At 40.9% G+C, this 12,055-nt stretch overlaps 1 protein-coding gene across 1 annotated transcript in view; it reads left to right on the top strand.

Annotated features, from left to right (window-relative positions):
• Positions 1 to 12,055, top strand: part of LOC126252473 (adenylate cyclase type 5) — a 446,003-nt gene that overhangs the window by 396,398 nt on the left and 37,550 nt on the right. The window contains exon 12 of the mRNA XM_049953367.1: positions 2,087 to 2,178. Within this exon, the coding sequence (XP_049809324.1) occupies positions 2,087 to 2,178 (92 nt within the window). The remainder of the gene's footprint in view (positions 1 to 2,086; positions 2,179 to 12,055) is intronic.

Below are 12,055 nucleotides of genomic sequence, written 5' to 3'. Positions count from 1 at the left end.
TTGCAATTGTAACTGAACTGATTGCTTTTATTACCAGTTATCCATTATAAATACCTTTTACTTTAATTGTTATATTCATAAGTAATCATCAGAATTTTTTATTTCTGTTTTTTCCCTAAGCTGATTTACTTGCTTGCTGTGTATCATATCGGTAATGTATTTTTACCACGTCTCCCTGTTGATATTGCTTATTCTATTCTGCCATATTAATCATGTTCAAGAAGGAAGCCATTTTCCTCTTCTGAGGTCCTGATTCAAGGCAGATTTTTCTCTACATCACCACTATTGTCGAACCTGGTTCCTGTGTTTAACGGTTCCCACCATCTACAGTCCATGTGTGATCTTCGTACATCTTCTCAGGTCGCTAGAATTTAGCGTAAGTTTGGCTGTGCTGAGGCTTGGCCAGATTAAATCTACAATCTACGTAACTTCTCATTCATGGAATGAATCCGTCAAGTTGCAATGTGTCCTCTATACATTAATTCAATAACTGCTTTTAACTTTTGTGTCATACCATTGCAAGTAAAATATCAAACAGTCTGTAAATGGATGTCGGTTGTTACATAGTGTGGCGCATAACATACAGCGTATCCCAGGAGAAATTATCGATGTTCTGGGATATAATAGGAATGCTGATCTGAAGCAAAAACCTTCATATAGGCATAAGCCCCATTCCGAATAGTTTCCAAAACAGAACATTTAATGTACATTTATTTTTGGGATAGAGGCATGCACACATTTGTCTTATCCACCCAACTTCTTATTCTAGCCCAACATATCTTATTGCTTAACTCTTTACTCAGGAAGTCCTTCTGCCACTAAAGTAGCCCACCGAAAATGCCACTGTCCATGCTGTGTTGAATTAGCTGGAAGGATTGAGAGTTCATTAAAGAGAAGCATCGTTTAATTGAGTTTGTACACACACTGACTGAAATGCCACACATCTTCACTAATGACGAATAAGCAAATATTGTGTCTATTTACAACTTCTGTGATGAGAGAGATCTTACTGCTGTCAAAGAATACTGGTGTCACTTCCCAACACATCAAACTCATAATTGTACATTGTCTATCAGAATTTTCAGCACATTGCTTCAATGTGTTAAAAATGCATATTTTTCAGCTGATACTTTGTAAGACATGTGTTGTAATGTTTACTAGCTGTTGTACAAGTGTAAACCTGACAATGTATTGAATAATACACAAAATAAATAACAATGTAAATTAAATGTGTTTTTCCTCAGAAACCATTTTGAATTAGGCAAATTATGTCTGCATGAAGTTTTTCTCTTCAAATGATTGTTTCTGTTACTTCCTTGAAGATTGAACTCTCCTCCTAAGATACCATCTATATGTGACGTGACGCCTCTTGCTTACTACAGTGATGAAATACACAGTGCCTTCAGAAATATTATTATTTTTCAATTTTTGGTTTACGTGCACACTGGCATCTTCCTTTATGTTAAAGAACTGTTGGCTGAAAAAGGCTTAGCATGAGTGGCTTCGCATAGAATTCTAATTTGTTTACTTTTACATAAAAATTGAACTTAAATTTGCTGTAACCTGTATAACGATGTATTGGTCACATCTCAGGATAACTGAGTAATAGGGCCCCTGATATATTAACACTAAACAGATAAGCAGATCAGGATTATGCAACACTTAAAATATTCAGTGGCCAATTAACACCTATTTAAAATCTCCAAGCACACTGATGTCACAAAATAATTTCTGATGATAGCATGTTTTGCACGTAGTTGATAGATCTAATAAAAATATCACTAATCATACTTTTTTTCTGATTTTCCAAAATACTTAATGTCCAACTTTAATATTAATTGTTAGTGTGAAATAGCTCACAGCAAATCACATTTATATGCAATGATTTTTCAAATCTGCTGCATTTATGCTGTTGTTTGGACTGGAATTTATGAATCAGAATGACATTTACCTATGATAAATTTAGTTTTATGAAAGTTAATATAGATTCTGAACATAAATCTTAATTTACCATGACTTCCAAATGTAATGAGCTTTTCATCAGAAAACTGTGTTTTGTATGAAGAAGTATTTATTTTGTTGACAGCAATGAGAATCCACATCAGTCTTGAAATGAAGCAGGCCCTGGATGCTGTTGGAGGTTTCCGCACAGAGCACAGAGGACTTGTCGATGTCAAGGTAAAGAATTACTAAAAACATTTTTTTATCTTCAGATACTAGATCAGACTACTTGCAGTTTCCACAATCATATTTGTTCTATCATAAGTTTACTGTAACCTGATACATGTGACTCAACAGTGTGTACAGGGTGTCCAAAGAGTCCTCAGGTGCACTTTCTCTGGTGTTTCAGCAGATATTTGCAATTTCGCTTTTGCAACATTAGCTGGATTCAGCCCAAATCAATATGGCTCATCACATCTTTCATGCAACACACAGCGTTGATGGAAAGCATCGGTTCTGTTCTCATTACAAACAAAACGATTTTTAAAGTGGAATTTTGCATCTCCATCCAACAGAGCGATCCAGGATTAGCCTAGTGTGATATTCACTTTATTGATGTGTGTTAACAAGGATAGTAAACCACAAAGAATAACCAGTACTCCAGCAGTGAAAGCACTGCCCTGGCCCATGCTCATTGCTACTGCCATGCACAAGTGCTACTCAGTCGCTGCTGGTGTACTGCTTATTCTTCATATTTTACTGTTCCTGTAAATACATATCGATAAAACGAATAATGCACTAGACTACTTTTGGAATGCTCTATCAAAAGTGCTCATAAAATTACAATCTAAAAATTTTGTTTGCAATGCAAAACAAACCAACACTTTCTGTCGACACTGGGTGTCATATAGGAGAACTGATGAGCAGGATTTGTTTGTCTACTCCAGCTACATGTTGTACAAACTAAATTGCAAATATCTGTCAAAACATCAGAGAAAATGTGTCTGATTACCTATATGAGGGACAGCCAGTATAATTTCAATTGATCTGGTGGTGTTTCAGTATATACAAGATGTTTAAAAAAAATCACATATTCTGTAGTTTGGTAGTATTGCTCGAAACTAGATGGAATGATCCTTTAATTATATGTCCAGAAACCAATACATGTTGAGATACAGGACATTACAGATCCACATTTTGCAGCCTGCATTTTATTTACAGATGAGGCAGGATTCACAAGAGATGGCATATAAATTATCACAATATTCATATGTGGGCAGATTAAAATGCTCAAAGAATCATGTAAGTGAGGCATCAGGATCACTTCAGTATCAATTTATGGGCACTGACAAGTGACACTTGTTCGGCCATGAACTTTACCAAACATACTCACAGGTGCTATACACCACTGATTTCTGAAAGGTGAATTACCAGCACTGATGGAGAAGGTTACCCTCTCACAAAGACAGCGACTGTGTTTCATGCACAACTGGCACCACTACATTTTCTATGGATTTTGTGATATTCCCTCACTGCAACATTTCATGTACGATGGATTGATTAAGTAGATTCAGTAGTATGGTGTCTCCTTTCACCAGACCTCAATCCATTAGAATTCTGGGTTTGGAGGCATTATAAGGCATTGTTGTATGTCCTTACTTACTTATTTACTTAATTCCTGTCGTTCCCTCTGGAACATAGGGCTGTGACGAAATCCTTCCAACTGGTATGATGTCTAGCAAGTCTCTTCACTTCACTCCAGGTTTTCCCATCCTCTGCAGCTTCTCTCTTGATCGTCCTTTTCCTGTCTATTTGGGACGACCATGTTTTCTAACTCCTTAAGGGTTCCAATCCAATACCACTCTTTCAACAGCTCCATCTGGTTTCCTCAATGTATGCCCAATCCAGTTCCATTTTCTTTCCTTGATTTTTGTATTAACTGGTTGCTGATTTGTCTCCCTCCAAAGATCTTCACTTTTCATTATATCTGGCCATCTCACATTTAAAATACGCTGGAGACAGCGGTTGATAAAAACTTGGAGCTGGTTTTCAATGTGGTTAGTCACCTTCCAAGTTTCATAACCATACAACAGAACAGCCTTCACATTGCTGTTGAAAACCTAGAGTTTGGTCTTCTTTTAGATGTTCCTGTTTCTCCCAACAGGGTACAGTTGTACAAACGCACCATTTTCTTTGCGGATGCGACTACGGATGTACTCCTCAGTGCCTCCTGTAGTCGTGACTATACTTCCGAGATAGTGGGACGATTGGACCTGTTCTACATCCTCTCCATTAATGGCCAGCCTATTCGTGATGGTCGAACTTATTCACATTTCTTTGGTTTTGCGAATATTTATCTTGAGGCCTGCAACTTCCACCTCTCTCTGTAACCTGTCCAGTTTCCCTTCGATGTCTCGATATCGTTGTGCCATTAAGCAGTTGTCATCTGCGAAATCTAGATCTTCGAGCCTATCCTGCATCCCCCATTGCACTCCTCTCTTCCGTCCCCCTATCACTCTCTTCATCACATGGTCCAACACCAAAAGAAATAGTGTTGGCGAAAGAATACACCCTTATCGTTCTCCTGCATTAACTTGGAGAGGCTCTGTTAGTGCTCCATTATGTAGTACTTGGTACTCATAGTCTTCATACATTTCCTCAATGATGTTAATAATCACATTGGAATGCCATATTTTGCAAGAGTATCCCACATGACTATTTGACTGACAGAGTTGAAAGCCTTTCAAAGTCAATGAAGGTAAGGTAGAGGGTGTGTTGCCACTGCACACTTTGTTCCAGAATATTTCTAAGAGTATTAATAAAGTCCACACAGTTTCGATGTTTTCTAAAACCCACCTGCTCTCTCCTCAGTTGTGTAAACCTTAATGCAGTTTAAAATGATCCTCGAAAGAACCTTACTCACTACTGACAATAGGGTAATGCCCCGCCAGTTGTTGCACTTAGTAATATCTCCTTTTTTGGGTATTTTCATGATAATACCTCGTTACTAGTCTGTTGGCAGTTTCTCCTCTCTCCATATCTTCTCTAAGAGGATGTACAATAACTCAACAGTGGTGTCGAAGTCTGTTTAGAGCATCTCAGATGCTATATTATCTGGTCCTAGTGTCTTCCCATTCTTGATCTGCTGCAGTGCTATCCGAATTTCTGCTTTCGTGGGTGCATTTACAACAATGCTGGGACTAGGATCATTGTATTCTGTTTGTTCTTGTTCTTCTATCTCACCACCAACATCTCTATTTAGAACTTTGCTAAAGTGTTCCATCGACCTATGTGATTATTCTTCATGTGTAGTTAGTATCTCCAGTTTCTCATTCCTTACTGGTCACTGCCCGTTCAGCTCTGTCAGCCTGTTCATCTATACACATTATGTGGTTTCTTCTCACACTCTTTTTCACTTCCTTATCTGCTGCTCTTTAGTCAGCTTGTGCCTGTACTTTTTGTTGCCTGGTCCTGCTCTGATTTACTCTTCCCTTGGCCTCCTTTCTATGGGTCATTTTCCTCCAGGTATGTTCAGACATCCAATCTCTCCACAGGTGATTTTTAAAGCCAAGTTATGTCTCACTCACTTGCACAAAAGTATTCTTAACTTCTGTCAACATTTCCTCCAAGTCCTTATCCTCAGCCATCTCCAGTTCCAGTGCCTTGAATCTAGTCTGGAGCTCCAGCTGGAACCCCTCATCTATCTGTGGATCTTTCAGTTTACCTACATCGAATCTTCTATTCCTTGGCTTGAATTTCTTTCTGGAAGCCACAATCTTCATTCAGTAAACATTCAGTACACCAGATCATGGTCGAGACTTGCAACTGCTCCTCTTCCATTCCACACATCTTCCAGGCTCCTCCTGAACTTCCTGGATACCGCGATGTGATCAATGTGATTTTCTCTAATATGATCTGGGGATACCCGTGTTATCTTATGACATCTCCGATGAGAAAACAAGGTCCCTCCTGTTACAAGGTCATGGCTTGCACAGAAGTAAGTAAATCTTTCCCCATTATCATTCATTTAATCCAAGCCATGTGCCCCCATTATCTGTTCCAAACCCTCATTGTTATTTCCCACCTTGGCATTTATATCTCCCATAACAATGACGATATCTTTCTTGCTCACTTTCCTTACAGTCTCTCATAGCAGGTAATAGAACACCTTCTTCTCAATCTCTGATGTCTCTGTGGGGGCATAGCATTGGATGAGCAACACGTTTCGGACCTTCATCTTAAATCTGGCAATCATGATCCTACTGGACACAGGTCTCCATTCTAGAAGGCTCTTCTTTGCTGCCTTGGTCAAGAATAGCCCAACTCCAGCCCAGTGTTCCTCTTCCTCTTCACATCTTGAATATAAAAATGTAATTCCATCCAATGTCTGCATTTCACCAAACTCTCAATCCCAGGATATCAAGCCTGTAGTTATTCATTTCCCTTGTCACTTGTTCCAGCTTGCTACTCTCCCTCAAGGTTCGTATATTCCAAAAGCCAGTTTTTGTTTTCCTTTTCATGCCCTAGGTCGTTACCAGTTTATCCATCTGGTTTTGTATTCTCGTCCTAGTTTCAGTAATCAGGTTATTTAAGAAGGGCGGGTGATTGGACCACCGCTTCCGATTGCCTTGGTGGGGCTGCAACCTTGCACTGACGAATGCAAGATGTTTGGCACTTTTTATTTTCCTACCAACAACAATACTGTAGTTTCCATTTTTTTCTTTTCAAAGTTTGCAGTAGTGCAGGTCTTTTGGTCTTTTAGTAGCACAAACTTGTGCTTCAGGACTGCTGTGCAATATCACCCAAAGTACATGAATGATTCAGTTGATCTCTCTCCTTCACACAGGAATACCATCATGAACTGCGCAAGTATTTTGACAAGCTACTCATGCATGGACTGCAATGCAGACTACTTCGACTTCATACCTGGTATCCTACAAGCAATGGATAATTCAATATCAATTATTTTGGCTTAATATGTGGTGCAAGACATTCAAATAATTGTGAAGGATTCAGCATGGACAAAAGTAGTGCCTCAGTAATTTTTCTGATGGGTCAACTATCTACACAACAATGAATTACCTGGGTTCTAGTTTACTGGTTGGTATTTTAACACTTTCTTAGCTGTACAACTTTCATCAGCGATCCAGTTGTCCTTATTGTTCAGGTCAAGTGACAAGTTGTGTAATGTAATTACTATCAAATTGAAATGAGGTTGTCTTCATACCTGTACACATCAATCCACTTGATACAATTTGAAACGAGACTTGTCCAACCAGGCAACATGTTTCCAGTCATCAAAAGTCCAATGTCGGTGTTGATGGGCCAGACAGGCACAAAGCTTTGTGTCGTACAGTCATCAATGCTACACGAGTGGGCCTTTCACTCTGAAAGCCCATACCACTGATGTTTTGTTGAATGATTCACATGCTGACACTCAATGATGGCCCAGCATTAAAATCTGCAGAAATTTACAGAAGGGTTGCACTTCCATCACTTTCAACAATTACCTTCAGTCATCAATGGACCTTTTTCCAGCTGCTGCGATGTCGGAGATTTAATGTTTCTTGCAGTGTCATATTCTGCCTGTTTACATATCTCTGCATTTGAATATGCATGCCTATACCAGTTTCTTTGGCGCAATATTAGTGCCTATATGACTGCTAATTGATTATGAAATTAAATAAAATGATTAAAGAAAAGAAACCCTTACTCCACATGGCAAATAGTCATTTAATGTTATTTTCAGGATGTACAGCACCAAATCAGTTTAACTAACATTTTTCTGTGCACAACACAGTATAAAATGATGGATATTTAGAGGATTGCTAATATTACTTCTTCAGTTCTCAATGTGTGGCCCATGGGAAACACAGGAGAGGCAAAGGAAATGTGAATGCATGCCACTCCAGTAGTTTGGACGCTAAGCTTGTATGATCATATAATACCATAAACAGCAGCAGAGATCCTCATATTATGACTACCACAGGGTTAATCATACACTAAAAAGGGAGTCAAAGCCAAACATCAGGTATTTGAATGAACAGCACACTCTGGAAAAACATCAAGATTTGTGAATCTAATCTGCAAACCATTTGTGAACTAAGAATCAAATGTACTGGGATGCAAACTTATGAAAGGAAAGTGTTATAACCTTTAATCACTAATAAATTGCGTGGATATACAAACGTAGAACAATAGCGAGTTACATGCTACCAACTCCGAATCTGTCATTAGACTGCCCTTTCTGCCATTCAGTATCATCTTTCTCTTTCTGGTGTTACCCGGTAATTTTCTATTTTTGTTTTGCAGGAGCGGAGGTCAGGATTTCTGCTTCTCTTCATCCTATTAGATGGATACTGGAAAACAACTGGGAGGGGTGACAAATGACAAACTTTCAGACATCCAATTGGTGCAGCAGTTGTTCTCGGTTTGCCATTGGCCAGCAAACAAATACATGTGCTTCTTAGACAAGAGCCAAAGTAGAACTCACACAGTAAGTGGAAAAGGGCATTTGGTTTTTAGTTTCAGGAGAGGAAGGACTTCGGAATCGGGCATGAGGGCTACAGGTGCAAGACTTTTAGATCTAGGGAGGCTTCTGATGACCATAGATGAACTTGGAATGTTGTGGGTCCAGATGGTCATCCACACTGTCACGAAGGCGACCCTAAATAGTTGATGGTAAGCATTGCTCTGCTGGTTGTGTGATAGGTGTCATTAGGTGCTGCTCACTCTCACCCCATTAGAGATGGTTGTAATCAACCAAATCATGTAAATACAGGTTTGTCTCAATGCAGTTACCCATCTAGCAATTGCAGTAGGACCCTTACAACGTGTGGAAACAGTATATCACTTCAGGCATCAGTTTTGTATGAAAAACAACCCTCGTTGGGTGACTTTCTGATTCTCCAGGGTGGCTGTCTTCGGAAATTCTGGGACATCCCTATATTTAGCAACAACGACTGGGATGTTACCAATTCTGAGGATTTCCTCTGCCAGATTCCTTGATATACAGTCAGTGACAGGACAATCCTAATTGCAGAAACAAGCTTGATTAGCTTCATCAATACGATGTTCCGTTGTTCTGCTGTCCATAATACCTCATTATATGTGCAAGAAGTTCTAACCAAGGATAATTTTACAGCTCCGTTTCAGATGTAAATTCACATTTTCCATTTGGTGCAATAAACTTCTTCAGATGGCAACCACATGAGTCTACCATCATATAAATTGAAGTCCAGTAACTCTTGAAAGGTTGGTCATGAATTGCAATGTACAAAGGATTTCCTAGCATGTTGGAAATTGCTGTCCAACAAGGATTTTTCCATCTGCAGCTGTCTTACCTCTGTAAATCTTCACCTCATTAAGTTTTTCCAATTGCAACAACTTTACAAGTGAGTAGAACTTATTCATAGTGACAAGGAATATCTGCTGCTGGTTCAGTGGGGTTGTTGTTCGTGACATAATGACAGATTGTGTCTCATAGTTAGGCTGCAATTATTTCCAATTGTCTGGTGCACATAGAATTTTTGTAATGGTTGACGTCTTGTGGCATAAAAACTTGCACAACAATTTTTTTCTCCTCTCTCATTAGTAACTTAAGATATGCTCACTGTGTTGACAGTGAAACACAGCAAGGTATTTGAGAGCTGTGATATAAATCCAGTGTGGGTGACAAATTCTTCAAAGCAGGTAGCATAACAGTAGGTATTGGTACCACAGATTGACGCAGTACTTCAGAAATAAACACTCCCTCGAATCACCTTGGTTCGATATTCATTGCCACTGGAGGGGCCTTTATGATTTTTTCTTACTAATTATAATAGGAGGAGTAAAAACTTGCAATTATCTCCCATATCTGCCACAGCTGCAACATTCATAAATTTTCAAGCTACTGTTTAATAGTATGTTAGCTGGATGACGTAGCGCCATTTAATAGAATCGACATTTGTGACCGTATCATTCAGCAATGCTGCACTAGTGTCAGTCCTGGTCGAGGGAGAGGGAAATTTTATCAAAATTCAATGAAGGCGCAGTTGGGCGATGAAATCTGGGGTTGCTGGCAGAGTATGGTAACAGTCAACAGTCAGCAGGCCAGGCAAGGTAAAGATGGCACTCGTGGACGCGGAGCTGCGATGGCGGTATTGCATGTATGATTTGTTTTGAGTGGAGCATCAATGAGGCAGGAAACTGCAGTGTTGCTTTAACTTATTGCCATGTATGAGGCAGGGCACTAGGCCAGAGCCGAGAGTGGCGATTTGTAAATGGCTGACGTGAGGGAATTTATCGCTGCCATAGTTTCTGTCACTCTCTGACACTACATCAGAAGCGAGGGAGAAACCAATATAAATAGATGGGCAATTTTAGCTTGGGAAGAGAGTGCCAGGTCAGTCGAGATTCGGGACGGACGTGTGCTGGTCTTCACTTATAGGGGCCCATCTGGCAGCAATGTTATAAGTATTCTGCATAAACTTGTATTCTGCTTTCTACATACTTCTTTAGGCTATATCCCACCTCTGGGGACACAACATGGGGTGGGACGGAATGGCAGCCTGGAACTCGGAGATCGCACGGTCTGCCTGAAAGAGGGCAGTGACAGAGGTCTGCAGCGGGTTCAGGAGGGGCTCGGTTACCCTCGAATCTATGGGCCACGTTCACTTCCCACCTGGCGTACCAGGGCCCAGGCAAGGCATACGCTGCAGAAGGCACAGCAGCTCTGCAACAGCGCCAGAGATGGCGGCGGGTGTTGTCATCCAGCAAGCACGACTAGCAGCAAGTTGTGGCACAGCATCCAGGAGGGTATGGGTTTGAGCCCAGTCCTGTCCTGGGAGCAGTGGTGGCCCGAGGGCCACAGGTAACTAATACACCACCTTCATCCCATGGCCAGACAGAGCAGGCCAAATGGGGCAGAGGGCAGCGAGGACCAGGGACTGTAGCGGTCTCCAGAATCACGGTGCTAGTCACAACGCATCGACTGGTGCTGACAGCGAGAGCATGGCCAAATACCAGCAGGACAGCCTTGATTATGGAAGCGTCAGCATACCAGGAGTCTGCTGAACCAGCTGGACTCACGGGACAGCACGCGGACGGCACACCGACACTACACTTCACCCATCGAGTACTGTAAATTATCGGAATAAACAAATGTTACCGAATACTACTATATCACTATGCACTGCCCCTTGATGCTCTTGAACTTGCTCAGCCTCCTGACAAAATACAGCTTGGTGGGTTCTGGCTTCAGCTCTGCCAACTGGAGGCTCGGGTTCAACCCCCCAACTCTGCAACAGGGTGTCAGAAGTGGTGCCGGTTACAATGCTGGTACCGGATTTCCACTCCCACATCTTATGTCAAACAAGTAGCGTTGAGGTGTGCCTGTGTAGAGGGGTAGTTGAGGTGTTTGGTTGAGTTCATGACAGGTGGTCATGCATTTCTTGTTACGTCTTGTCATTTGGGAGGTGTTCGTCCATACCAGTATAGGGAGGAAAGCATGACTGTTCACCTGCACATGAGCACAATGTTGAGGGGTGAGTGTTTGATTTATGGTTTGTGTGTCATTCTTTTGTTAATTAGGATGGACTTTTTAAAAGTGTCTTTTGTAAGGCCAGAGGGGCCTGTAGATTTATCTGGATTCAGGGGAAATGGGGGACATGATAACATAGCGCCTAAGCGATGTAATTTTTGTAACCTGTCAGGCCACAGATTACCGTGTGCAAAGTGGGTGCCAAAGAATTGTTTTATTTGTAAGAGATTTGGTCATTTGGCATGCAATTATTCATAATGCAGATGGGTGATGATTCGCCACAAAAACTAAGTTTAAGGAGTAGCGGAGTGAAATTAATGGCGACAGTGGAGCTAGCAAGAATGGTGGAAACATGGCAAGCAGCAGAGGCTGCAGCAGTGACTACAGTGGAAGCTGTAGCCACTCTAACAGAGCAAATTTGGGTATTATCAGAGGTGAGAATAAGTGACAAAGAAAAATATGAAGAATTAGCAGGTAGATTTGAGGCACTGCAAGTAGGGGAAGGGACGTCAGGTGAAAGTAAATTACAGATCGTGGGGTGTCACAGACCATTTTACCCGGCAATCGTGGAATTGATTAACCCCTTTTTGG

This window comes from Schistocerca nitens, chromosome 4 (genome assembly GCF_023898315.1).
Source record: "Schistocerca nitens isolate TAMUIC-IGC-003100 chromosome 4, iqSchNite1.1, whole genome shotgun sequence".
Classification (NCBI taxonomy): Eukaryota; Metazoa; Arthropoda; class Insecta; order Orthoptera; family Acrididae; genus Schistocerca; species Schistocerca nitens.
Note: the sequence above shows the minus strand (reverse complement) of the source record. Positions and strands in the feature narration are given on the sequence as shown.